The sequence below is a fragment of the Crocodylus siamensis genome, chromosome 8, assembly GCF_052110815.1.
Source record: "Crocodylus siamensis isolate JL-2025a chromosome 8, ASM5211081v1, whole genome shotgun sequence".
Lineage (NCBI taxonomy): Eukaryota > Metazoa > Chordata > Crocodylia > Crocodylidae > Crocodylus > Crocodylus siamensis.
Genome location: NC_143402.1, coordinates 38,622,769 through 38,650,204, shown reverse-complemented (window position 1 = coordinate 38,650,204; position 27,436 = coordinate 38,622,769). Strand labels below are relative to the sequence as shown.

Sequence of the window (27,436 nt, the reverse complement as noted above, 5' to 3'; positions counted from 1 at the left end):
TTGAGCAGTAGAGTTCCCCTGTTTGGAGGGTCTGGGGTCAGGAGCTCTGCAAAGCCACATTCCTCCTCTGAATAATCTGCGGTGGGGGGTTCCTTCTTAGGGAGTTAATTTGGAAAGCCAAAGTGGAGTTTCTGCAGATGAGAATGAAACCATATTTAAGAAGAATCCCAGGAGGATTTTGAGGCCTGCAGGTAAGGCATCTGTCAGAGTGGGAGGGGCTTAGTACTGTTGGGCTCTCTGCCTGGATATCTGGCTTCTTCTATTCTCACCTCTGCTGCTTACTGGGTTACTGCTTCCCCTCTGTCTCAGTTTCCTCTGTAACAAGGGAGCAGTTCTGCTATGGAATATGCCTGTATCAGTGGATGACTGAGCACAAGACCAGCTCAAAATGCTGTGACCCTTGGGTGGGAGACATGTGGACTGTATTCTTCTTTTCCTGACTTTGTCACAGACTACACCAAGTCAGTGATTGATCTGTGTCCAGAGGACATGGGAAGTGAGACTGGCTCTTTGGGAGATAGAAGCAAGTCTGTTCCAGGCCTCAACACTGAAATGGTGAGGTCATTTCACTCTGTATGGTCAACTTGTTTTGCTTAAGGTAGGGTAGTGCCCCCTGAACTCTACTATCCTCTGTGGACCTTGGGACTTGAGTGGAGTCACTCCCCGATTCTATTCCCCTCCTTCCATCTCAACCAGCAGAACTGCAGTGTGAGACTGAATTGACTTCTGGGTGAATCTGGAGATGGCTTTAAGTCTTGAGTTGCCATGTAAAGCTCTCACTTCAGAGGCTGTGAGGGTAGAACTTGTATTCTAATCATCTGCTCTTCTCTGTCTCCAGTTCCCTGCCAAACAGAGGCATTTTCCCTGATATGAGGTGTATTGGATAAAGACCCTCAGTGGCTGTATCTGCTTCCATAAGAACTGGTGTTTTTCTACTTGTCTGGATGGTTTTGTCTCTTTATAGGATGAGGAGGAGGAAGACATTGACAACCTGGTTGAGATTCATCGCCGGAGGACAGCCAGGAACAGCATACGGAGTGGCACTTCTTCAGTGAGTCTCTAAGGCCCTGCTGCTCTGCACTTCTTAGGGCTGCAGGCAGAAATACTTCCACGCAAGGAGGCAGTACGCTTGTGGTCAGAGCCCAATATGCCATGCCCAGCCCTTCCAGTGACTTGTAACTCAAACTTGAATTGCTTTGCTTCCATCCCATAATACTTGAAATGGTGTCTGAAGCTTTTAAGGGCCTTTTGTGTAAAAAGCAATCTGTTATAACAGGAGACTGACTGGGGAACAGGAAAGAAATCCTTTCTTTGGGAAGGAAAAGATGGAGATAAGAGGGATAGGGCAGATCATTCAGTGCTAGGACCTGCTGCAGTGAGGAGGCTGGAAACAGTTTGCTGGTGGGGTGTTGGTATGGGGGAAGTGAGAGGGGAGCAGACTGCTGCCTGAAGCAGTCTTGGGCAGTGGTTTAGGGTTACCATGTCTGTTTTTCAGAGCACACTGGGGAGCATGGTTAGCCTTTACAGTGAGGCTGGTGACTTTGGCAGTGTCTCTGTCACGGGAGAAATCGCCTTCTCTCTGAGCTATGAGCTGCAGACACAGACCCTTCTTATCAAAGTGAAGGAGTGTCACCAGTTGGCGTATGCCGATGAGGCCAAGAAGCGCTCCAATCCGTGAGACCTGAGAAAGCAGGGTTGGGGCTGGGGAGGGCTGCCTGATGCAGGGGCTGGGGGAAGGGTTGGCTCTGCAGTATGGCAGGCAAAGGACAGGACTGAACCTGGGAAAAGAAACATGAGCTGAACAGTGTTCCTGCCTAGTGGGGATGGTGGAGGAAGGAGGCCGGCTTTGTGTCAGGTGGGCAGAAGCAGGGGCAACGTATTGGTCCTGGAGGAAGAAGCCTTGGATGTGGGTGACCACTGCCTACTCCTCTCCTTCAGCTATGTGAAGACTTATCTCCTGCCTGACAAATCCCGGCAAGGCAAGCGCAAGACGACCATCAAACGCAACACTGTGAACCCCCTGTACAATGAACTCCTCAAGGTGAGCTGGTGGGACTGGGGGTGCATTGTCTTCTGCATGCTCTGGAGAACTTGGTCAAAAGCTCACAGGATGAGGCAGCTGCATGGTCCAGATTGAGATGCAATGAGGAAAACTCATGGCCCCACTGCCTCTTGAGGCACCCATCCTCTGGGTCCCTCTGCTCACTCACTGGATCCTTTCATCTGGGGTGGGGGGGGAGTTAAAACAGTCCCTCCTAGATGTAGCTGTGGGAAGGGAGCTGCTGGTGCTGACCTCCTGTGTAGTGCTCTGGTTATAGTGTGAAGATCCTGTAGAAAGTTCTATTCTCAGAGGCCTGGAACTGGGATGGAGGAAAAATCTCAGCAAGTCCATCCTGCTGTAGTCATTGTGGTTTTATTACTCCTGTTGCCATAGCAATATGGATGTACACTGTCAGAGCCTGAAGCTGTGCCTATTGCTCATGACCTCCCAGCCCAGGCCTGTGTTCTCATGCTCTGGCTTCCTCTAGCTGCTTTGTACCCCCGCCTTCAGCAATGACACATTTCAGAACAGCCTCCTGTCCCTGACAAACTGTTTTCTAATGGGCCCCTCCCAGCTGCCACTGCACACTCCATTAAGTCCCTGCTGCAGCTGATTGTGATACAGAAAAGGCAATGGGGGGTGGGAAGGGATGGATGCTCCCCACCCCCAAATGGCAGCAGCGGAAAGAACTGGCTCTGGCTTGGAAATCCAGAAAGGAAATGGTCCTAGGAAGTGCAGAGGCTTCCCATGTCTTCCACTTCTGTTGCATTGTGCCCACCTGAGGTCAAGACTTTGTGCACAAACATTGATTTAAGCAGAGTTCTTGCCAGTATCCAGATTTCTTTCCCACTGGGAAGCCCCTTAGAGGAGTCTGGGGCTTCCTGGCACAGTGACTGACTGGGTTTGGGGTGAGGGAGCTTCCCTACCCACTAGCTCCCACACAGAAAGCACATGTCTGGGTCAGCATGGAGCAGGTGTTTTAACCTCCTTGCATCTTAATGTCAGTATTAGATTCATTGAAAACTCAGAGCTTTCTACCTGGACCCAAGTTGCTTTTCCCCTACTGAGCTTCAGGCTCACGCTTGCTGTTGTTGAAAAGTATGTGCTGAGTCTCTGTGAGGCTGGACTGCTGGAGTTCTTGCAGTTGGGTAGCTTAGCTTGGCATCCTCCTCACAGCAGAAGGCTGCAATACCCATATGTACCATCCCAGGAGCGGGGTGGAAAGCTTTGTTGCCGACTATGGCATGTTTTTAATGTTGACAGCATCAGGAATGGTTGTAGCTGCCCCAAAAGTCATCACCTGCTTTCCTGTGTCTATTCTTACCTTTTCACAGTATGAAATTAACAAGTCCCTCCTCCTCGGAAGGACCTTGCAGTTCTCAGTCTGGCACCATGATCGCTTTGGCCGAAACACCTTCCTGGGGGAAGTGGAGATCCCAATGAATTCTTGGAACTTTGAGAGCCAGCTGGAAGAGTGTCTTCCCCTGCATGGCAAGGTATGGATGCATCTGCCTGCCCAAGTAATCTCCTGTGCCTCCCATTCCTCCAGCACCCGCAACAAGGAACTACTCCCCACAGCTAGTGCTCTTGCCTTGTTTGGCCAGTGCCTCTGGATAGGAGGTACTGTCTTTCCTTCACTTCTCCTTTCCAGTCACTGCTAAATGACTAGGACCCAAAAGAGAATGCAGAGGGCTCAGGTCTTGTGCTGTGGTTGGATAAATCACTTGTGCTTCTTAGTGTTTCTCTACCCCCGTCCTGTGCCAACACCATGAGTGTTCCCACCACTGTAAAGTGTCCTTGCTTGGGCATCATTGTTCAGAAATTCACCATTCCAGAGGAGCTCCAGGATAGGAGTGGTTCCCTATGAAATGTTCAAGTAGTGAAGCGTCCAATTCAACCTAGTTAAATGAGAGACAGTTCCATAGAAACTATTTGGATCTAGTCTAGGTGCATGGAATGATGATGGAAAGGCTGCTCTCATTTTCACTGCAGACTCATGTTTGCACAGGCAGTAGAAGTGAAGCCCCTGGCTGTCTGCGGTTATTCTTCTGGAGCTGGAGGCTTCTTGCTGTCCAGGGGTCTTCTGGCAACTTCCACACCCAAGAGAACATTTGGGTGGTGGTAGCATGTGTAGTAAGACCAGGTTAGGTCCTACTTTGTGCTTGCTTCACTGAATCTCTTCCCCCAACTAGATGAAGTTTTAACCAAAATATGTCCCTGGGGTCTTGCCACTTGAGCAGGTACTGTCTTTGAGCCAAATACAGTAGAACCAGGTTTGTTTGCTCCTCCATTTATACCACTTCAGAAGGAGGCAAGAGCTTGCTGTGATGAAACTGAATCTGCTCTGGTGTTTTTATAGGTCTGTTCCTATCCTGCAGCTAGTGAAAACTTAAGATCAGGGCAGCAAGCCCCTGAATAAAACTATAGAAGTAGTTTCAGTTTAAATTGGCATGCATGCTCCTACCCTATGACAAGTCAAACTATTCATGCCAGCCAGCTTGCTAGAATGTTTTATGAGCAGGAAGCAGCCCAGACACTTAGCCTGTATACTTGTTAGGCCATACCCTGACTCAGCACAGTTGTACTTGATGAACTCTTGGACAGCCTTGCACTAAAGGATGTTTAACTGGTGGTCTAGGGGCTGCATGCAACCCATGAGGGCTTAATCTGCAGCCTCCATACTCCTAGTAAGCTGCTGCTCCCTGTACTTCTGGCTGCTTCTGCAGCTGGGGTCTCCAGGTTTCCACTCCCTCCTTCAGCTTCTACTTCCTGTGGCTCCCCACAGGTTGAGGCAGAGTGGTCCAGCTTGCATTGATGGAGGAGCTCACAGCTGGTGAGCTATGGGAGGGCACTGCCCATCCCGCTCAGTGTAGCGGTGGGGGAGGAGGGCTTCCTATGTCATTTACAAGTTGGACAGCCTTTCTTTAGTGCATGTTACTTAGCATTACCCTTCCCTATTTTACCCATCTTCCAGGCTGGTGCTGACTCCAGTTCCCCACAGTATAAAGGTGAGCTGGTTGTTTCCATGAAATACATCCCATCTGCCAAACACTTGGGAGCAAGCACTAGCAGAAAGGGTGAGTATCTGTCTGAGCTCTAAAACTAAGCTGTTAATGTAATGCATTAAAAAAAACCCAAAACAGCATGGCACAGATGCTATGTAAACTGTTCTCCATTGTGCGATTCCAGTGTGCAGACACCCAGCATTCCTTCAGAAACACTGAACTATGTACACTTGTGTGCAGGAACCTAAGTAGTTGCTCAGCCATGCAGCTCTACCAAGAAAATGGTGCCTGGAATGTAAGCCACTGGCTGTACTGGCATTGCTGTAGGTCATATTTTTCCGTTCTGTCTAGACATGGGATGATCAGTAATGGACTTCTTGCTGCAGCAGAGCTTTGGCATCAAATAGACCAGGGTTATCGGATCTCTTCCCTGCAGAATGCTGCATCACTAGTCTTGAAGTGTGGATCACTTCCTCTAAGACCAGGTCCCAGCATGGCATGCTGGTTACTGGTTCCAGAGGCAGATGGAACTTCTCATGCTGGGAACTGGGTCTTTTACAGAGAAGAATAGTGTGGGCCAGGCTTTGCCCTTCTGTAGGTGTGTTTTGGGGAGAAACTGGCTGAAAATGTGCAGTTTCTTGAAACTGCACATTTGGATTGTGTGATTTCTCTTCCAGGCAAATGGGAGGAAGGGGGAGAACTTCAAGTCTGGATCAAGGAAGCCAAGAACTTGACAGCTGCTAAATCTGGTGGGACCTCTGATAGCTTTGTCAAGGGGTGAGTACTAGTACTATGCTAAGTACTGAGGAACTGGAGGGAGGCTACAAGTGACCTAAACACAAAGGAAACTTCCTCTGGGTACCACAACCTGGATATTGTTTGGGGGAGGAGCAGCTCAGGTCTAGGAAAAATAGGTCTGTCCTCTTCTGGCCTGGGCTTGGAAAAGGGCTGTACAGTCACCCTGTCAGACCTATGCTCTTACCACCTTCTTTTGCATGCCGAAGGGGCATGTCTGCCCTAGCTCACTTCCATGGGCTCTAGGTAGAGCTGTAGGTATTCAGTGCTTCCTGAGTCTTCAGTTTGCCCAGAAGCTGTACCCAGCAAGGTCAGCAGCTATAGTTTCATAGTTGGTAGGGTCGGAAGGGACCTGAGCAAATCATCAAGTCTGACCCCCTGCCATGGCAGGAAAGAGTACTGAGGTCAAATAACCCCAGCAAGGTGTACATCTAGCCTCCTCTTAAAGATCCCCAGGGTAGAAGCCAGCACCAATTCCCTTGGAAGTTGGTTCCAGATCCTAGCTGCCCTGACAGTAAAGCAGTGCCTCCTGATATCTATCCTAACTCTACCCTCTGCCAGCTTGTGACCGTTATTTCTAGTCACTCCTGGTAGTGCTTGGGGGAACAGGGGCTCCTGCAATGCCTGACTAGTTTGTAACAGGCCACTAGATCCCCCCCCTCAGCCTTCTCTTGTGGAAGTTGAACAGGTCCAGGTCCCTTAGCCTCTCCTCGTAGGGCCTGCCCTGCTGCCTCCGATCATGCGAGTGGCCCTCCTCTGGACCCTCTCCATGTTGTCCACATCCCTCTTGAAGTGCGGCGCCCAGAACTGGATGCAGTACTCCAGCTGTGGCCTGACCAGTGTCACATAGAGGGGGAGTATCACCTCCCTGGAGCTGCTTGAGATGCATCTGTAGATGCATGACAAGGTGTGGCTGGCCTTCCTGACTGCATCCCCACACTTGGCTCATGTTCATTTTGGCATCAATGATGACTCCAAGATCCCTTTCTGCCTCCGCACTGACGAGAAGGGAGTTCCCCAGCCTGTAGGTCTGCTGCTGGTTCTTCCTCCCCAGGTGTAGCACCTTGCACTTGTCAGTGTTGAAACTCGTCCTGTTTTCATCTGCCCACCCCTGTAACCTGTCTAGGTCCAGTATACAGCCTATTCCTTCCTTCTAGTGTGCTCACTTCTCCCCACATCTTAGTGTCGTGTGTGAATTTGAACAGGGTGCTTTTTACCCCCTCATCCAAGTTGCTGATGAAGATGTTGAACAGTGCAGGCCCGAGGACCAAGCCTTGGGGAACCCTACTGCCCACATCCCTCCAGGTCAAATAAGACCTGTCCACCACCACTCTCTCTCTGGGTGCAGCCCTCCAGCCAGATAGTGACCCATTTGATTGCGTAAGTGTCGACACTACAATCTCCTAGATTTTTAATGAGAACAGGGTGAGAGACGGTGTCAAAGACCTTCCAAAAGTCCAGGAAGACTGTCCACTGCCACCCCTGCATCTAAGGATTTTGTGACCTGGTCATAGAAGGCCACCAGGTTGGTCTGACAGGACCTGCCTCTAATGAACCCATGTTGGTTGCCCCTAAGCATAATTGTCCCTGCTGGCCCCTTGTGGACATGCGCCAGGAAAATTTTCTCAAAAAGCTTCCCCAAGACCGAGGTAAGACTAATGGGCCTATAGTTTCCTGAGTCCTCCTTCCTCCCCTTTTTGAAAATGGGAACTACACTGGCCCTCTTCCAGTCCTCTGGCACCATGCCAGAGCACCACGAGTGCTTGTAAAGCTGTGCCAGGGGTCCTGCAACGACCTCTGCTAATTCCCTCAGCACTCTGGGGTGGAGATTGTCAGGACCAGCTGGTTTTTAAATGCCTCCAGTCCCTCCAGAAGTTCCCTACCTAAGTCCTCACTGACCTTAGGCCTGGGTGCGCCTCCCCTGGGGCCTGCGGGGGTCCCATGGGGGGATGATCCAGTCACTGCTTGGGGAAAATGGAGGCAAAGAAATTGTTAAATAGGTTAGCTTTGTCATCTGGTGTGATGATCAGATTTCATAGTGTCTTGTAGATTCCTGCAAGTGCCAACCAGGGAGGAGTCATTCCAGAAGGGAAGAGGGGAAGTTCATTCATTCTTGTTGCTGACCTGGATAGAAGCCAAGGGACCTACACCCCAGAATGGGCTCCTCTGTTGGGAGTTGCAATAAAAATCTCTTCCCTGAGATCACAAAACTAACCAGTAATTTTGTATCTGGCCATTCACACTCTTGCTGCCCAGGACTCTGCATACTTGGCTCCACTTGGAACTGAGGTTCTGTCACACTTGGGCACGCGCGCTACAGATATTGAGAAGACCTGATGCCTGCTGTGGAAAGGGGAGTGGCTTAATTTCAAAGGAGCCCCCATAGCCTATTACAGTATCCAGAGCCGCCCTGGTCCTCTTCCCCATTCTGTTCCAAAGTCCCCTCAAAGTGCCATCCTCTGCTTGGTGATGTCCCCAAGCCCCATGTTTTTAGTTGCAGTCTTCCCTGCCATGCCATGTGATAAAGCTTCTGTAACACTGCACAAAAGTCTAACTCACCCACATCTGCAGTTTTAAGAGCATTTTGCCTGTGGGGATTACTGACAGTAAGGACCTCTTCCCACAGCTACCTGCTGCCACACAGAAACAAGGGCACCAAGAGGAAGACACCTGTAGCAAAGAAGACCTTGAACCCTCACTACAACCACACCTTTGTGTACAATCGCATCAACCCAGAGGACTTGCAGCACATCTGTCTGGAGTTGACTGTCTGGGACCGTGAGCCATTGGCCAGCAATGACTTCCTGGGAGGAGTCAGACTTGGAATTGGGAATGGTAAGTTCTGTGGTCCCAATCCCTGTGTGCATGGGTGACCGGTGTCTCTTGAGTAAGTGACTGGTGTGGGGGTGGGCTGATTTCACTCACCAAAAAGTGACCACACTGCTTACAGAAGTCCTGTAGCCATTACTGGAAGTGGCACAGTCGCTTTTGCTGGCAGCCCCACTCCCTGGATGGTGCTTGCAGGGGGGGCACCGGCACTTCCACCTGCCACCCTGCCTGTTGCCTAAATGGGGAGCATGGCCTGACAGGGTGCACCAGCACTCCCATTGCACCCCCTACACATCACCACTGCCTGTGTGGCTGCGTCCTGCCCCTTACGCAGTCTGTTACTGGCAGATCAGCTTTGCTACCTCTGTAACCCGGCCCCATTACATGGGTCTCCTCCTGCTCTGTCCCTTCCTCTTCCTTTTCATATTGGGCCCCCATGCTGTTTGGAAACCCCTTGGAAAATGTGCTTCCTCTCAGTGCTGCAGTCACGGGCCATTTGCAGCACCCCATCTTGTGGCCAGAGGAGGCTGTTCCATTGAGCTGAGGGGGCACACTGTGGGCTTGGAAATGGAGCTGTCCCCTGCAGAAACTAGCGTCTGCTGCCTCTTCTCAGGCATGAGTAATGGCCAGGTGGTGGACTGGATGGACTCCACAGGGGAAGAGGTGAGCCTGTGGCAGAAGATGCGCCAGTACCCTGGATCCTGGGCTGAAGGAACGCTGCAACTCCGCTCCACCATGGCTAAGGCAAGGATGTAGCTGCCACCAGCACTGGAACAGATACCAACTTGAGCAAGGCAGCACCAGCTGAGCAGACTAGACTCCAAACCGCAGTACCAAAGCGGGTAGGGAACAGTGGTATAGCAGCAGCCCCTGCTTTTGCTCATCTGGTGCTAAAGCTCATTGTCTCTATCCAGGCTCATTCAAAGCAATTGTTCTTGGCAGCAGCTCTGTTTTATTTAAAGGGACTTTTCCTCTGAGTTGAAGATTTTTCCATCTGGACCCTCCCCTTCCCAGGGGCTGCAGGCCTCCCTTTTTTTTAACTTGTTTTTCAGTTTCTTCACCATTCCCCATCCCATGTGCCTTGCTGCAGTCTCCATTACCCCCTACTTCCCCCTCCCCCTCCCTGCTCCTCTCAGGATAGCTCTGAATGGTGCTGACAGTCTGACTGTACAAGCTGGAGGCTGCATGGGTGCAACAAGCAAGAGTGTGGAGAGCATGGGAATGAGTTCTGATGATGGGAAAGTGTGTGGAAGGCACAAGCCTCAGTTTATAGTAGTGTGACCTGACCAAGCTGCATCTTCATGTCTTTGTGCCACTGACAGAAGGGAATGGAGCTGAAGTACTGTATGATAGTGGTTCTGAAACCAACTTTAGGGCTCTCTTTCCCTTGCAAGCAGGGGCATTGTTGAATTGAGCTTGTGGCTGGAGATCAGAGCTAGAAGGGCAACTTGCCTGCTACATGGCATGCTCCTGCCAGCTAAGTTATACAAATTTATTCATTTTAAATTAACATTCAACTGTCAAACCCATTTCCCAGGGAGGTGTTGGCACTGCCAGGTGGAGAGGAGGAGCAGATTCTGGAATGGAAGTTTAAACTCCATGCAGAGCAGTTGTTCAGGAGGATGGTTTCTGTGCTGTCTAATGTACTGTGCACGTTTCTGTAACTGCCACATGTTTGTCAAAGGGCCATCTGTTTTTAATAAAGGCTTTCTTACCATTGCTGCCTGTGCAGCAGGAGAGTCCTTAAGCTGCCCCAAGGAGGTGAATTAATGGAACATGGATTTGAAGGGCAAGGAGATGGAGATGAGGATGCAACTGTTGCTGCTGGGTTAGGATGGGAATGTCTCATGCACCAGCAGGCTCCTCACTGCCCCTACCTATCATTGATCTTGGTCTTGCTATGGCCTATGCATGTGATGAACCAGTGTGCTTTATCACACAGCTGTTCTAGAAATAGGGAGGTACAGCAGTTTGTTGCAGTATAGCTCTGCCAGGGCAGCAGCAAGTGTTGCTCACCTGCATCTTGGAAAGAGAAGGGAGGTGAAAAGAGTTAAAAAAAACACTTAAACTATGCTTTGTGGTCAGTTTCCTACATCCTAAACATTGCTGGGGCCTATGGACAATCTCTAGACAAGAGAACAATATGATCAAGATGCTCCAGGGCTAAATGGAGTGGGACTTCCCAGTAGAGAGTATATCTGGTGCTTGAGGAGAGCAGCAAGTAGTATTTCCCCTCAAGCCTGCAGTCCAGTTCAAGCTGTTGTTGCTAAACCCAGGTACTAACTACCCTCTGTCCTTGTCTGGGGACAGCTGCCTGCCCTGTTCTCTTTCTGATCTTTAGCCTTATCATGCATGTGTTTGGGTTTAGGCAAAGCAAAATCTTTGTATCTGACATCCAGTTCTTGCTGTTCCTGCTAAATGTTCTCAAACATCAAACAGATATCTTCTTCCCAGGGGAAACTGTTCCAAATCTCTCTAGTGCTGCACAGGCACCTCGTGGGAGCAGTGCTCCAGCCTGTGCTGCTCTGGGTAGCCCTGTTGTCAGGTGCTGACCTACTCTCATAGCACATTTGCTGTATTTTACATAACCTGGGCATTTAAGAAATAAAATAAGGAGGGTTGGAAAAAGACCAATCAAGAGCATTTGCTGCTGCTGTACTCCTGCCAGGTACCATCAGGCTTGGCATAGCCCCAGATCCTCCTGCCTGACCTACTGTTTCCCTGCTCCTCCATCACTTGGGCCTAAGGAGTAGCTGAATGGGCAGGGTGGGAAGGAGGAGAAAGTGCCCAAACATATTTTCTCAGCCTCCTTGTGAAAGGCTAGTGCGCTAGCAGCTTGAACCAGCTGGTCCCTTTCCACCATGAACATTCTTGACCTTTGACTCTGCTGCTTCTTTCACTATGGAGAGCTAGAAAGCAATGAAGGAACCTGTCCTCTGAGGCTGTGGGGGATCTGAGTTTCAGGAGGGGGCAGGACATCATTCCCCCAGTGGCCAAAGCTAAGCTTTCCCCCCCCCTGCCATTGCAGCACTAGCTCACTCGCACAGGTCCCTGTTTTCTGCATGCCGGGTGGCCTCCTGGCTGCTCAGCAGGTAAGTGTCAATGAAGTCGAAGAGCTGGTCGGTGTCAATCGGCTCGATGAAGCGCTCACGATCCGTACCCTGCTTGTCCACCAGCACCATGTTAAAGCGGGAGCGGGTGATCTGCAAGAACTGCCTGCAGAAGCCAAGGGGAGTGAGCAGGTGAGAACCAGCAGCTCTCAGGAGGGGAAACCCAGGACATCCATCACCACTGCCCCTCTATGGCAGGGTTTACACCTCACCCTGGTGAAGCTGCCCCCAGTTCACAGACCATCTTAACCATCTGCTTAGGCTTGTGCATACTGCTGAGCAAGGGGCTCCAGGAGGTGAGAGTTTAGCACCTCCTGTCTTGTTGGCAACACAACCCTGTGCTGTTTGCTTGTCTAAATGACTACAGTCTACCTGCCCTGCTCTCTAGCTGCTATTCCAAGGTCAGTGCTTCCCAGGCCAGTCTCCTGTTTGTGCAGGACAGCTGCGGAGACCATAGGTTATTCTGAGTAGCTTGGTACGTTCCATCCACAGCCACATGCTATAGCATGGTACAGTAGCAGGGCTTGTCTCTCTTTCCAACCCTGCACAGCTCAAGGCAGCAGTGCTGGCAGTCCAGCTCCCCAGGGCACTATGGCTTTCCCCCACACTCATGGCAGGGTTTGAATAGCCAGTGCTTTGAGTGTCGGGGTGTGTGTGTTACCTACAGTACTGGTGTCTTCTGGAGTGATTTCCCCTGTCAGTACTGGAGATCACAGCAGGGATTTCAGTCCCACCTGCATATGACCCCACCACCTCAGCAAAGGCAGCAGCAGCAGCAGCAGCAGCAGCTCTCGCTAGAAGCAGCCAGTACTCCACCAGCCCTCCACTATCAACATGCTACAGCCACCAGCTGATTTGGGCTCTGTAGTCCTACCTCTGATCTCTTTGCAGTTGTTCCCCCCACTGCCCCAACAGCTATTGCTGGTACCTGAGCTGCTCAATGATGCTGGCTGACAGCTGCTGTTCCTGGATGCGTCCCACCTCAGAGGGAGGCTGCCCCACCAGCTCGATGATGGTGATGTGACGTAGGTCCAGCCCACAGGTGGCTTGCTAAGGAGAAGAGCAGAGTAGATCAGAAGGCACTAGCTGGGGGTGTGGAGGGGGTTACATCAGGGGAAGGGGCCTCACCTGCAGCATAGCAATCTGCATCTTGTAGAAGCGGTCAGAGGGATCAGGAGCAGAGACAATCAGGAGCCGGCGTTTCTCAAAGAACTGATCAAGGAGGCTTGCTGCTGAGTTCACATCCACATTGATTTGCATTGCTGAAGCAAGGAAGGTTAGAACTGAGCACAAATGGAGCCCTCTCCCCACCATCCCTCCCTGCATTTTCTAGCTTTGCCTACCGCATAACCAGCACTTATGTCTCCTCCCGCAGAATGAGGCATCTTCCCCAGACTGATTTCTGTTCACTCTCCCAGCAGGAAGCATGTTGCTAGCAGCTCCAACACAGGGTAGAAAATACCCTAGGAGGAGTCACCCGGCAGACCTGAGTCACAGCCCTTAGGGCAAGTTACATTGAGACTGTGGAGAAGGGACCCAGAAATGCAGCAGGCTGGTGCTTGTAGGTGCTTTTAGTCTCTAGGCAGGCTAGGTTCTTTGAGTAGATGTGATAGCTTTTAGTCTCTAGCCACTAGGTAGCAAGAGAGCAGGTCATAGGTGCTGGGATCCATCTTTCTGTAGATATTTAGCCTGCAGCAGTGATGCTCACTGTGACTGAGCTGTACAGATCAATAAGGAAGCTCCATCGATAATGTAGCAGGCTCCATCTGCCTGATGAAGAACAAATCCTCCTCATCTGTCCATGGAAACCAGGACAGCCCTGGGCACACAGGAATGCCACAGAAAGAGACCAACCTCCTACTCTCTAGATTCGGCTAGGTGGTTGTGGCTTCCTTTTGGCCACTGCTGTGATAATGGATAATGTATTGTGTCAGGGTTGGTGGTTTGGGTTAACAGATCATCAAGTCTGACCCCCTGCACCTGGCAGGAAAGAGCACTGGGGTCAGATGACCCCAGCCAGGTAATATGTCTAGCCTCCTGAGGTTTGGATTGTATAGGATGGTTTGGATAGATATGGTCCTGCCTCTAGCAGGGGGCTGGACTAGATGACCCACAGAGGTCCCTTCCAGCCCACCTGCTCTATGATTTGGTGAACGCATTAGCTCTGCAAGCATGCCCCCACTAGGAGGTGCTTGCCAGCGTCTGAACCAGTGGGTGAAACCAGTAAGGGTCTGGATCTCTGTCCGCTTCTCTGGACTTGCCCTTGATTTCCTCTGGGAAACGTGAGAGGAGCAGCAGTACTCAGTGTTGTAAGCAGTGGTGGATGCAGGGATGTGACCAGGGGCCTTCTGTCTAGCCCAGTTTAGGGAGGGCTGGGGGTTAGTTTTATTCTGTGCCCAGGACTCTTCTGGTTTCTATGGAGACACAAGGGGGATTTGCTCTCAGACAGGCAGCAATTGGTTTACAGGGCAGTCAAATGTGAGGTGCAGCCTTCCCCAGGGGCTTGCAGGGCTCCACTGAAGGTTTGGGTTTAGCTCTGGCTTGTTATTTGGAGAGAAGCCCGTTATAAAATGGATTCCAGCTTTCTCAGAGGTCAAGGGGGTGTGGCTGAGGGCTTGGCTTGGGCCCTGATATGGCTCTGAGAAATGAAACATGAGACTGTAGAGCCCAGCTTTACCTCTGGGCACTCTCCCTGCTGGCCTGGGTGACATTAACAGCAAGAGAAATAAAGTATCAAATCTCTACTCTGGGAGTGAACTTGGAGTGAGGGGCTGTTGGGCCAAGCCAGAGCCAGAAGGAGAGGCCTGGTGACCACCAGGGAACACAGTGCTATGCTGATCCTTTCCCCTTGTCTCATCCACCTGAAAACCTGAACCCCCTCCCCACAGGACAGGTCTCATTTGGGCCTTTGGGGGTGGTTTCACAAGGTTGCAGGTGGTGAGTGACCTGGGGTGTCTCTTCTGTGCACCTAACCAAGAATTTGGAACACCTGAACAAGACAGTCTGCCCGCCCGCCCACCCGCTTGCCCCTGGTGGGATGCAAAGGCCTGTGCTGGCTCAGACATGGCTGCAGGAGTCCTGGCAGAACTGTGGGCACAGGCTTGGCCTGTGCACTGGAGACAACTGGAAACCTCTCCTACCTGCTGTGGGTGATCACCAGTCTGATGTTTGAGAGGGACCCAGTGAAGTTTCTCCACCTCTTGGCATATGACAGGGTCTTAGCTCTGCCCCCTCTCACTTCTGTAAATGTCTTCAACTGTAGATATAAGGGAGCTCCTATTCTGAGAGGAATATAACTCCTGTTGCAGTGAAGCCCATGCAAGAAGGCAGCCCAGGCTCTGAGCAAGGAACCTTGCTAACTGATATTAGGGCCTTGACTCCTGGCACGTGGGTATGTGACATATGGCAGGTGGCACTAAGGGTGCTGTCTGGTTCTTCAGCCTTGTTCCAGTTGCCTCACAAGACACAGGCCAGTCTTCCCTGAGGAGAGCATCGCCCTGCGTGTGTCCCTCCTTGTGATTCTCTGCAACACTTACGCACACAAGTAGGCTGTGATCCTGACCACTGGTGACTGGACTGACAGATGCGTGAGGGGGTTCCTTGGCGATCATAGCCCCCATCACAGAAGTAGTTGCACATGGCACCATAGTTATTGCCTGCAGAGGTGCAGCTGAGGTAGCCATTCTGCGGTGGCTTTAGCACAGGGCAGCGGCTCACTGTGAAAGGGAAAGCTGGGGTCAAGGAGAAGCATGAAATACACTCACATCTTTCAGAGTGCAGAGCCAGCGAGCCTCCCTAGGGCTGAGGGGAACTGGGAGCCCTTTAGAGGTCCCATCTGTCCTGGGAGTAAGTGAGACTGCCAGGTATCACAGGGCAGGGGTGACTTCTCGCTTACCTTGAACTCTGACGACAAATTTGCAGCTGGCTCGGTTATAAGCCTGATCGTAGGCGGTGTAACGAATAACATGCTCCCCTTCTGGAAACTCAGACCCAGGTTCTGGGCCCCGCAGTGTCACACTGAACCAAGAAAGAGAGTGTGCATGCCTCAGGATGCATGATACTGCAGTGTTTTGATTCCAAAGCAGAGATTTCAAGGCTGCAAAGCCATCATAAATGCATGTGGGCCAAGGGTTGGAGTGCCCACTCCTCCTGCTCACCGTTTGATGATGCCATCAGCAGAGTCCTTCACATGAGGGGGGTCCCAGTACACAGTGGCTGTCAGCTTCTCTGGCTCTGCTATCCTCTCTCGTGAGTCAGGACATCGGATCTTGGGGGGCTCAATGTCTGCCCAAGCAAAGCAGAAATAAACAGGGTACCTGTGTAGGCCAGGTGGATAGTACAGAAAGGGTGAGGATTGAGGGAGAGAGGCTCGAAAGAGACAATAAAAGTCACAGGGGCATCAGGAGTCAGGATGCCAGCCAGAACAGGCCAGCGAGACAGCAGTGCCCCTGGCTTAAGAGCTGTAATAGCCCAGAGGGACAATAATATCCAGCAACAGGGAGGTAGGGCCTATCTCACATTGCAAAGATGTATGCTCCTGGGGCACACAACCTACCTAAATCATGGCGGCAACAATGCCTTTGAGGAGGTGAATCAGGATAAACCATGGGGAAATTACCTTGACACAGCAGTGTCATGTTCCCAGGGGTAGTGATCTGGGATTATCTGGGCTTAGTTGTACCCTGGAAGCACACATGGGAGATACAGCATGTGGCTAATAGAATCTCTGTGGAGCAGGCACGGGATGAATTCTGGAGCATGTGCCTAGGGTGAGCTGGGCTGGTTGTAAGGATGGCAGGATGAGATTTACCTACACAGATTGGCTCACTGCCACTCCATCGCCCATCTTCCATACACATCCGTGTGCGGTCGCCCTCCAGCTGGTACCCTGGGAGGCAGGCATAGTCACAACGAGAGTCCACCAGTACCCCTGCTGTGCACTGGTAGGAACCATAGTGCAATGCTAGCAGCACGTGGCACCGGATCTCTGCAACAAAAAGAGCAGATCTGCTCAGCAGATGTTGGAAATATTACTGCTGGAAGCATCTGATTCAGGACTGCTTAGGCCAGACAGCTTGACGGTCTTAATGCCCCCATGATGACAGAATTGATGGAATTCCAGGAGAAAATCTCATGGAAAAACTCCAGGAGGGGGAGCAGGAGATAGAAAGGACATGATGACAAAGAGCTGATAGTGCATGCAACCAGACACTCCAGCAAGGGGTCTTAGAAGAACTTAGGGGAAGAGACTGATTCTCTATGTGTGCTCGAGGGGCCAGGGAGCCCCTCAGATCTCTCCACAGTGTAGGACAGAATGGTGGGTCTCCCAGCATGTGCCATCATCTGTCTGTCACAGTGTAGCCATGAGTCAGGCCTCAAAAAAAATCATGAGACTAGCTCATAAATCATGATATTAAAATACTAATATGGGAGTTATTTTATTTGTCTGATGTGCTGGGAGCTGGGAAGGTGTCTTGGTCATGTGCTTTGGCTTGGAACTAGGAATGTGAAGTTAGGAACTTCCCTTCTCAATCAAAACTGAATTTTCTCTAATCACTTGAATCCAGAACCATTACAAGAAACAGTAGCTATCACAGCATTGTGATAAAATTGAGAGAGATGGTTTTAACCAAATACAGCTTCAAAGGAGGCCTTCCTTACCCACTTCCTGTCCCTTCTCTGTCAAATGATTTCTGTGGTGTAAAAACCAATAACAATTAAAATAGAAGGCAACATAGGTACTGCAGGGGCAGCAGCCAAGCAAGAGGTGTGGGAAACAGTTGCTGACAAGGTGAGACCAGTGGGGACTGCCAGCAGTGAGGGGAAACTGGATCTGAGTAGAGCCAAGGTGCAGCATTCGGGGACAGGAAGCAGCACAAGTACCAGAGCCATGTGCAGTGTGTAATAGTGAGCTCATTTTCTTCTCTTCTGATTCTTCTGTAACCCATACACTGTGGTCACCTCACTCTGGCATGTTCTCAGGCACTAGACAGAATGTCACATGCTTGCACACAACATCATATGTCTTTGGCACTTACGTCTGCAGTAGGCCATCCCAGACCAGTGACGGCTTGGCAAGCACTGCACCGACCTCTGCCCAAACAGCCGGAAGCCTCGATCACAGGACAGTTCACAGCGTGTCCCCAGGCTGCTGCGGTAATTCCCTCCCCGGGGGGAGTAGCAGATTGCCTCTCCATGGTGGATGCTTAATGGGTAGCACCACTGAGGCACTAAGGAGACATAGAGGGGAGGGTATTGCAGGGGTTATTGTGTCAGTTTAGGCCATGGGAAACATGGATTCAATTCCTCACTCCACCACAGCTTTCCTAGAGGGCCCCTGCAGGCTGCTTAGCCAAGCTGCACCTTAGTTCCCTTCTGTGCTATGAGGAAAATGGCATCTGCCTCATAAAGCTCTTGGGAGAATGAATTCTTTGAAAATGACATGTTCACATTGGGGGTAATGGGCTCATGTGAGTACCTAAGGCAGGGCAGAGGTGTATCTTATTGACTAACAGAATCAGATGCATAAGCTTTTGTGAGCAATGCTCATTTTGTCAAATGCTATAGGGAGTTTTTATACAACTCTGATTCAGTCAACCACCAGCCTGTGGGCCAGATCCAGTCCATAGCACTATGTCATCACAGGCCCATGGGTCTTCCCATGCAGGGTGGCATGAGGCCCAATCTCAGCATGCAGGGCTGGGTGGAGGTGGCTTGGGGCCCCAGTCCCAGCATGTGGGGTCTGATCTGGCCCATGGAGTGGTCCCGCAAGTCTCATTTGGCCCACATGGCCAAAATGTTGAGTTGGTCTACAAGGTGCATCTCTACCCAGCCTTCTGCCTGATTTCAGACTCATACAACTACCTTTCTCTACTCATTAGTACCTAAGGATAGAGCAGGAAGGAGGGGAACCAGTGTTAACTATCCAGAAGGGGGCTGTTCTACCTAGGAGTATGTGACTCATGACAAGGGCTTAAGCAGCATGATGCAGCATACAGCTGGTTATACCAAAGTCTAAATGATTGGGTGCCCAGCCCTGTGAGACCACCTTTGCTGGAGATACTGACAGCCATGAGGGTGGTCAGTAAGAAGTTGTTACCTCGGTAGTCCAGGGTTGGAGTGTGGGGTGTCTCTTCTACATACACTTCATTGTTGTATGCCTCAGCAGCATGGTAGCCAGAGCCTGGGGAGGGAGAAGAGACAGAAGAGAATGAGAAGGTGGCATTCCCTGCCTAGGCACCTTATTTCTACTGCCCAGGCTGGGACTATCCCTCAGGTCATGTCACTGCTCTGAACAGGCACTTCAGTCTGCACAGAAGTGGTTACAGGAGCTCTCCCTGAGGTCAGGCTCTGGGAAATTTTCCATCTCAGGAACCCCTGGGAGTAAATCTGCTTCCTTAAGTGATCTGTCCCAACATGAGGCCTTCTGAGAGGACCTGATGTGTGGGAATCCCCTCCTGACACTGCCTCTCTCTACTTACAGCATTCCCAGCCCTTTTAAGATAAAATCCTTGTCCCCTAGGCAACATGTAATCCCTGCTCCTTCCTGTAGTCTCCTTGGTACCCAAGAATGTTTTGCAGAGACAGAGGTGGAGGCGGAACTGAAAGGTGGGAAGGGAGGCTGTCTCTCCACAGCCTTGTTGGAGTCACCTTCCTTGGTGCGAGGTGGGTGTAAGATATTGCAGTTTTGGGATGGTAGCACTTCACACCAGTGACTGTGCGGTATGAAGCAAGGAGGAATGAGGCCTCTTGAACACACTGCAGGTGGAAGACAGTCCAGAATGAGAACAGACCTACAGTGCAATCAGCCACACAAGTGCAAACAGCTGCACAGCCTAGCCCAGAACGCAGTAGGCATCATTCTCCTTTTTGCCTGCATCTGACTCTCTCCAAACAGCAGTGCCCTTGTTTCAGGTCCTCCAGTGTCACAGCCACAGCAAAGAGCTGAAAAGGGAACATATCTGTGCAGAGGGCTCTTCCCCTCCCCTACCTGAGTTGGCAGTGACATGTCTGTGTGGCTGGCACTGTCCAGCAGACTAAACAGCCTCACTGCCAGATTAATTTATTACAGGAAATCAGTGTCAGAGCTGAGCTTGGAGAGAGGACAAACCAGTTCTTTCATGAACAAGATTCCAGGAAGCCTTCCTTCTGATCACTCCTTTTGAATACCTCCTGATAGTTGTTCAAACAGGGCTTGTCTGTTCATTCCGATTTATGGAGAACAGGGAGCCCTTCCTAGGTTAGGCCTGGTTCTAGTCTGGCCTCCCTGTGGAAGACCAGGGCTGAATGAGCAAAGAGAATGAACTGCCCTCTCATCTCAGGAAGAGGCTGGGTAGGGCTGTGGGGCACTCAGTCTAAAAAGGGATGGTGCCTTTGGGCGAAGGAAAGAAATGGTGAGTCAAGACAATATGCACCTCTCACAGCTGGATGCATTGATTCCCCCCATGGCAGAACTGGAATCCACTAGTGAGGCTGTTGGGGGAATGCCCAGCACTGAAAGGAAACTGAGCCCTAATTCCTCTCTCATCCTGGTGGGGGAGGGAACGGGGAAGAGTGGCACTTCAATGGAGTTCAGGCTTGACATTCCCCCACACTGAAAGGAAGAGAGCCCCCTTAGTGGAAAGTTTGGGGTCTCCTTAGGAGCCATAAGGAGGCCCAGGGAGACCACAATTCTTTCCTAGTCCCGGTGAGTACCTGCACCTGGAGCCCAGATGAATGATATAGGCTGACTGGGGACATTCCCTGTCTGTGAGATAGTGTTTCTGTTGGACTTCCTTTCCTTCCAGGCAGCTAAGTTCACCCCCTCTTCCCTTTTCTTTCCCTCACTATTCCTGTTTCCGTGAGTGAGCACACTTATTTTCACTCCTATTTTTAGTCTGTCCCCCAGACGTCATTTTGGTATTAGTCTTGAAACTGAATATCTGTACTGAGCAGAATCCCAGATGTTTCTCAAGACATGAGTCAGTCAATCCAGGCTCCTGAATGGAAAGACTGGTGAGAGGGACTCTCAGCCTGGAATGAGCAGGGAAAGCGCGTGGCTGTGGCTCCCTCCAGGATTATGGACTTGGAGACAGTAGATTAAATCTTGTGGAAAACCAATCTGCATCTCCACCACATTCTCTCTGCTCTGGCTGCACTTGGCTTTCCTTCTACTCTTCCCTGCTCTAAAACCTTGGTTTAAAAGGAGAAGTGTTGCTGCTTGAGCACAAAGTACCAGCAGCCTCTCCAAAAAGCCTCTACTGCTCTGAGGGAATCTTTATGACTTGCAACAGTATAATGCCCCCTCTTCTGCCCTGCTCTTCTGAATATACAATTCCCTTCATCCCAAAGCCTTTCCTATGCTACACCAAACTGCTGAAATCCAGCCACCTCCACGTGGGACCACACCAGCATACAATGAGCAGAAGGGTCCATATTGGTTAGGATGCTGGGGCAAGTCCTGTCTCTGCTGCAAAGCTGTGAGAGCTTTCACACCCACTCAAAGCAAACAGCACTTTGGCTTCAAGGCTCTCAAAAAGCCAACTGCATAGAAATCAATGCATCTGCCTCACAGGGAGAGTGGGCTGACTCAGCCCTGCTCGGATTTGAATGAGCAGTTCCAGGGAGGCTGGTTGAGAGAAAGAAAGGAGGAGAGACAGGGGAGGAGAGGACGCATAAAGAAATCATTTATTATAACCCTAATGTTGAGGTCACAGAGCCATCCCCTTCAGGAGACAGTGATGCATACATGGAAAGTTGCTCTTTCATTCTCAGCCTGTATTTATTTAGTGATATAGTGAGGTGGCAGAGTAACAGAGCTGGGAGGATCTAAAGTATCACAAGTCTCTGAGAGAAAAGCAAGAGTGGGAGAAGAAACTGCAAATGGGAGAAGGGCCTTCCAGAGTGTTGTAGGGGCCTTTACAGGCCCCAGGGTGTCTTATTTGATAGCTGGGATAACAAGGATGCTGCTGGAAAGGACTGGATTTCTACAGCAAACAGGCTGCAGAGTTTTAGTTGGTTGTTCTGCCCAGTCTGGGAAGAGGCTTGGGTTTTCCTCTGAATGCACTGTGCAGCTGTTCCAGACAAACGGTAACCTGCCAAAAGTTCCACCAGAAGCTGAGAACAAGTGGAAAAGTTTAGCTCCCACAATTGTAGCTGTGATGAGGAGTTTGCTATTTACTCATCTCTGGATGAGATCCTAACCCAATGGGTTCCGGTGTCCTCTCTCTTCCCTCCTCCACCCTCAACAAGGCAGACACCTCAGCTCTCCCCAGGCTGCCTTGAGCAATCGTGTCAGTCAGGCCCTGGCCTCCTGGGCATCTGATTTCTTTATGCCTCCTCTCCTCCCCTGTCTCTCCTCCTTTCTTTCTCTCATCTCAAGCTGCCTCTGATGCTCAGCAAACCCACCACACACGTCAGGCGGGCAGGCCCCTTTTAAATGGCGCTTTCCCCAATACCCTTGTCAAAGCTACTCAGCATCATCCTCACAGGGAAGAGCAGAAAGAAAAAAAGCTGTTAAGGCTCCTTTGGCTTCCATCACACAGACTCCTTGACTTATTCTGATGCAGATGACCATTCCCAAGGTTCCTGGAGGAAAAGGGGTGCTGCACTGACCTGGATTCCAGCAAATTTAGGATGCCCAACCATGCTGTCCTTCTCCACTTTCTTCAATCTGCTCCTTTTCCTGTACTGTGCTGTGAACTACAGCTGTTCACTGCTGCTCTATTCATGTATGCTGATACCCTGGGAGAGGCCTGCTAAGCGAGATCCTAGTCTCCTTGCCTGTTAGCACCAGTTGGCATCGATCAGCTTTCCTGCATAGGATGTACACTTACCTTCATGCCAGGTGGAGGATACCAGCTTTGTGAGAAAAAGCAGCAGAAGTGGGGCAGTTTCTTGTACCATCCCAGCGTGTGGGGATTGCTGAGCTGTGGCAGGGAGAACTTGTGCCCAGCAGAGCTCTCTGATTGCTAGCAGGCAGACTACAGCTCCAGGAACCCAGAAAACAGCAGAAACCACAAACCACTGGAGTCTAGAAAGAAGGGAAATGGATTTAAAACAGAAGGGAAATGGCTTTGTTAATAATGCACGCATGCACGCACACGCACGCACACACATACACATACATTTGTTCACTACCCCAGCTTTGCTTTCCTGCCCATACTGATGAGACCCAGATTTTTCCCAAGTTTGTCAATTACAAACATTCAAAAATCATGAGTCAGACCCTCAAAGTCATGAGATTTTGGAAAATAATAAATTACTGGGCATTTTATTTTCCTTCTGTTTCTCTGAGCCTTCCAAATTTTAAATTTTTTCTCTGTAACCATAAGGTCTAGAAACTTTCTTTTAAAAAAAGAAATTGAGATTCTCACATAGTCCCCTCACTTCTGGAACTTGGTCTTTAAGAAAGAGCCAAAATGTTAAGCAGTGCATGACAGAATGGCATGTACCAACATCACTGTGTCTCTCTCACTCAGAGCATGACAGGTGTTGAAACTTGAAGGGAACAATATTTGAAACCAGATCCCAGGATGATGCCAAATGGTTCTAACCTAGGTCTATTCCTGTCCCAAATTAATCACATGGCACGTGTCTACATTAGATGCTAACTGTGCAGTAGCCTAATAGTACTGTGCAGTAGCGTGTCACAGCACAACCAGTGCTACTACACTACTGCACAGTATTATTAGGCTAATGTGCAGTAGTGTCACTAAAAAGGTGTGCGCCAGCTCTACTGTACAGTACCATTACATTACTGCAAATTTATTTAGTACTTGCTTATACAACTACTGCACATTAATGAACATGTAGCTGTGCCCAGGCAGAATCAAATTACGAGGCTCCAATTCCCCCTTGCGCTATATTTTACATAGCCATTTCTACCAGTGCAGTGACTGAAGGTCAGCATGCAAAGTGGAGGGGGGTGGGGGTTAAACATTTACTTTGTGCTAGTGTCAAGGACTGGACAAGGAACAGGGAACTGACCCAGTGTGAACAGGGTTACAGAAGAGAGAATAAGAGCTTTCCAGGAGAGGAAAGCTAAACTCCCTAATTAATACTACACCTGTCAAGAGTAAGAGAGATTTGGATTTCTGGAGAAAGGCCTTACTCCGGGCAATATGAGGAAAGTTTCTTTATGACTGACTCTCCCAGTCTGTTTGCTGCTGATGTTCTCACATTCAAGTTGTGCATCTTCCTCTTTTTTGCAGAACCAGGGAGCAGGAAGCAGATCAGTGAAACAAGGGCAGATGACAGGAACAAGGTAAACATCATTTACAGACAGACCGGGACAGATTTACTGCAGTTTCAGGTCAGTGCAAATGCACTAGACTGTATGCTACATAAAGAAAGCAGTAAGGGGGCAATAGGTATAGACAGAAAGGGGACAGAAGACAAACAATGAAAGAAAGTAAATAAGATTGGTGCTGGGGATGGGGAAAGAGAAAGAAAAAGATGTGGGTGCATGGAGAGAGACACAGGGATGGACTAAGGACGATCTTTGACAATAACCTGAGCTTGGCTGCATGAGGAACTTCTAAAGAGCACAGGAATGTGGCCAGATGAACCTACGTGCTGCTGAACAGGTTCACAAACAGACTTCAAGGGGGAAAGCAAGCAAGATGGAAACCTCAGCTCCTCCCTTATAATGCCGGTCTATGTATTTACAAACACCCCTCCCCTTGCATTTCTGTTGTTCCAAACGCTCCACTAGCTTGTACCTAGGTTTTTATGCCATGCTCATCAGCACCAGGATACCTGAGCCCTTGCAGTGCCTCATCAAAGTACAGCGGATGGTTGTGCCTACACTGCCACCTCACTGGCTGGTGTTCAGTGTCTCTACCTGCTATAATGAGAGGTGGAAAGAGTTGCTGAGACCATCCCCCTGATTCTGTGGAGGAAAGTGCCAGTGCTCTCACTGCACAGCATGCAGGGACATGTCTACAACTTTGGCTCCACAGAAGGTCTCCTAGGCAGTGCCACTTAGGTACTGGCCTAGGTCAAAAGCTTTCTCCAACCCTTGTGGATGGAGGTCAAACAGCTGATAAAAGTGGATCTTACCTACTTCTTTTCTCCGCTCACTGTCCTCTCTCTCTCTTTCCTCTCAGCTTGTTCAGGAAACTTGTGCTTTAGCTTTTCCAAAGCGAGTGGTTTGCTCCTGCATCCTCTGAGACTCTACTAACACTGCCCAGATGTTCACGTCTGCATCTGCTAGACGTCCTCTTAAAGCTGTACTGTCCCTCAGAAAAGGGGAGGGGAAAAAAAGAGAAGGTGGGGAAGACAGCCCAGCAGTGGCCAAAGAGCTGCCTCTGGAGAAGCAGTGTATCAGTTAATGCGAAATGAAGACCTAATGGGGGCAAGGGGTGCCTCTCCTTGGCCTGTTGCCTGGACATCCACTGATATCTACTGCAGCTGAGCTTGGGTCCACCTTCCAGGAGGTGAAATATTGAGGTCTGTGGATTCTGAGACTCAGCATGAGACGGTTCTGCAAACCAGGATGCAGTAAAGCAGCATTTCACAGCCTCCAATGGGGGAGAAAGCTTCATGGGAGCTAATTCCCTCAGTGCAAGAGTGGAAGGAGCACAGGTTCCCCAGGCAGGGAGTGCCTGACTGGGGTGTGGATAATCCATTCTAAACCATTTCCTTTAAAGAATCGGGCTCTGGCTTGAGCTTGTAAATTCTGGTACCGGTTTATACCCAGACAACCTGGCCACAGTACTTTTTCATTACAGCAATCTGAAAAGTCACTGGTTGACTGTGTAATGCCAGCCATTACAATACTTATATACCTAAAAACTGGCATGTCCCCATCTTATTCTCCCATTCCCATCCTTTCTACCTTGGCCTCTCCTCTCCTCCTTTTTTTTTTTTTTTTTTTAACTAACATGCCTATGATAATATCCTGTTCTTCTCATTTAAATCACAACATTTTTTGATCAGCTCCTGAAAATACTTTCCACACACCCTTGCAAGGTAAGTAATTCTAATGATCCCTATGGAGAGACTACAGAGAATGTAAGGGATTTTTCCCACGAAATGAGCCCCAGCAGAACTGATAAACTCTCAGCTCCGAGTCCTGTGCTCAGACCAGCAGAGTCTGCAGAATTCATCTTCTCAGTTGCATTTGGATAAATTCAGGTCACAGGAAAGATATTCTGAAAGGATCAACATCTGCTGGCCACAGTCATGAATATGAAGGCTCCTGATCCACACAATGAGAGAGAGGAGGCTGGAAGGCTGCTGGCTGAGGTCAAGAAGTGAATCAAGTCACCTACAGGATTAAGTAACTTCAGTGGACTATAAACAGCATTTTGTGGCCACAGAAGTGCTTTTTTGTATATCCAGGAGGCAGACTGCTGATCACCACAGAGTGCTGCCAGCTGTTTCCAAGGGTAAACATTTTTAGCAGTAAATAGTTCTGTTTTAATTGAGAAGGTTGAGTGGATATGGACAGTGATGGTGTCAATCTGGAAGGGAACAGCTGTGTGAGTGACCCTGTCTGCATTCTGCATGCAACTTGTCAGTCTGGTCCAGGGCCCATTCTGCAGAGGGATAGCCTGCAGTGCATGTCTGGACCCTTTATTGAAGGTATTCACTATAGTAATAGAAATCACGTCTATGATCTGTGTTACCAAAAAACCTCAGAGTCCCAGTCACGGACCAGAACCGCATCACACCAGGTGCTGTACACACACAGAACGATTGTCCTCTTGGTTCAAGACCTCACAATGTAAGATAGGAGGCAAACAGCAGACACAGGCAGACAGCTGGGGAGTACTAGGGGACAAGGAGATGGTACCTCAGCGTAAGATCCAGCTGTCAAGCACACGAGCAGCCTAACCGCTGTCATTTGAACACCCCAGTGCAGCAAAGTTTTGAGGGAGGCTAAGGAGAGCCTTGCAGCTATGTACAGGGAGCTCCTCTGAAGTGATAAGGACCAGGTTTGAAACACAGGAGACTGGTAGCATGGGCATGGGGGGTACATGTGCCCCCCTGAAATTGGCCCCTGCTGGTTTCTGCGGGCAGTAACCCCCACCCCCACACTGCTGCTGACTTCTGTGAGCGGTCGTCACTTGCCACCCACAAACTGTGCCCTGCCAGTCTCAGGACGCACCAGTCACCCATGGTTTGAAGAGTTAATAAGTGTGGTGGAAGCACAGGGGCATCAGGGGCCAAGTGGAAGTGCACTCCTCGCCGAGAGACTGAGTCAGCAGCGCCCTCGAAAGAGGGACAGGCCAGACTCTGCTCTCGAAACCAACTGTGAAGACTGAGCTTCAGAACAAGGACCGCGGTGTCTAACCTCCCCTTCCTGCGGGTCCGGGATGAGTGGAGGGCAGTGCCAGGCCAGCGGAGGCAGACACGGGATGGCCCCGAAGTGAGGCTATGCCCGCGTCGGATTAGGGCGGGATTGTGGCTGCGGCCAGACGCTGGGGCGGAGGAGCGGGTGCCGGGACTTCCTGCCGGGGCTCTGGTGCCACTGGGCAATGCCACCCGTGGGCGGGGCGGGCTGTGTGCTGCTCCCCGCGGCCGGCAGGCGGGGGCTCCACTGGATACAGGAGCCGCTGCTTGGAGGCAGCTCGTGGGGCTGAGACGCTTCATGGAGCCAGACCAGCACGGCTGCCGGAGAGAACAGCTCCCCTGACGCCCAGGGGCCGCGGGCAGCGCTGCCGGCGCCA

General features: G+C 50.4%; 2 protein-coding genes and 1 long non-coding RNA gene across 10 annotated transcripts in view; 2 read left to right on the top strand and 1 right to left on the bottom strand.

Annotated features, from left to right (window-relative positions):
• SYTL4 (synaptotagmin like 4) overlaps positions 1-10,412 on the top strand; it is a 29,162-nt gene extending 18,750 nt beyond the window's left edge. For all 6 annotated transcript variants that reach the window (XM_090061279.1, XM_090061276.1, XM_090061278.1 and 3 more), the window contains 10 exons: positions 101-191; positions 452-555; positions 965-1,051; positions 1,496-1,674; positions 1,939-2,041; positions 3,376-3,537; positions 5,016-5,118; positions 5,724-5,823; positions 8,468-8,676; positions 9,284-10,412. In XM_090061279.1, coding sequence (XP_089917405.1) covers positions 101-191; positions 452-555; positions 965-1,051; positions 1,496-1,674; positions 1,939-2,041; positions 3,376-3,537; positions 5,016-5,118; positions 5,724-5,823; positions 8,468-8,676; positions 9,284-9,426 — 1,281 coding nt within the window. In that variant the 3' untranslated portion in view covers positions 9,427-10,412. The remainder of the gene's footprint in view (positions 1-100; positions 192-451; positions 556-964; positions 1,052-1,495; positions 1,675-1,938; positions 2,042-3,375; positions 3,538-5,015; positions 5,119-5,723; positions 5,824-8,467; positions 8,677-9,283) is intronic.
• Positions 10,149-27,372, bottom strand: SRPX2 (sushi repeat containing protein X-linked 2). 3 transcript variants are annotated; one of them, XM_090061282.1, is made up of 11 exons: positions 27,061-27,372; positions 22,595-22,791; positions 18,880-18,963; positions 17,819-18,010; positions 16,591-16,767; positions 15,938-16,064; positions 15,676-15,797; positions 15,317-15,496; positions 12,909-13,042; positions 12,709-12,830; positions 10,149-11,886 (listed from the first exon to the last, which is right to left on the bottom strand). In XM_090061282.1, the coding sequence occupies exons 1-11, from the start codon at positions 27,357-27,359 to the stop codon at positions 11,706-11,708; spliced, it is 1,815 nt and encodes a 604-aa protein (XP_089917408.1). In that variant the 5' UTR covers positions 27,360-27,372; the 3' UTR covers positions 10,149-11,705. The 3 variants fall into 3 exon arrangements, with proteins under 3 accessions (XP_089917408.1, XP_089917409.1, XP_089917410.1); XM_090061283.1 differs by lacking the exon at positions 27,061-27,372 and adding an exon at positions 24,822-24,960; XM_090061284.1 differs by lacking the exon at positions 27,061-27,372 and adding an exon at positions 24,826-24,925.
• LOC149858272 (uncharacterized) lies at positions 22,800-26,194 on the top strand. The gene is made up of 2 exons (XR_016443986.1): positions 22,800-24,024; positions 24,869-26,194. It is a non-coding gene; the product is annotated as an uncharacterized LOC149858272 (long non-coding RNA).
• Positions 27,373-27,436: the final 64 nt, after the last annotated feature.

What these genes read in the sequence shown, in the direction of transcription:
- SRPX2 (XM_090061282.1), bottom strand. Translation starts at nt 27,359, where the DNA reads ATGAAGCGTCTCAGCCCCACGAGCTGCCTCCAAGCAGCGGCTCCTGTA. An exon ending in ATTTGTCGTCAGAGTTCAAG is followed by an intron (nt 15,497 to 15,675) that starts GTAAGCGAGAAG and finishes TCCCTTTCACAG; the next exon opens with TGAGCCGCTGCCCTGTGCTA. An exon ending in ATCACAGCCTACTTGTGTGC is followed by an intron (nt 13,043 to 15,316) that starts GTAAGTGTTGCA and finishes TCCTTGCTTCAG; the next exon opens with CAATGCAAATCAATGTGGAT.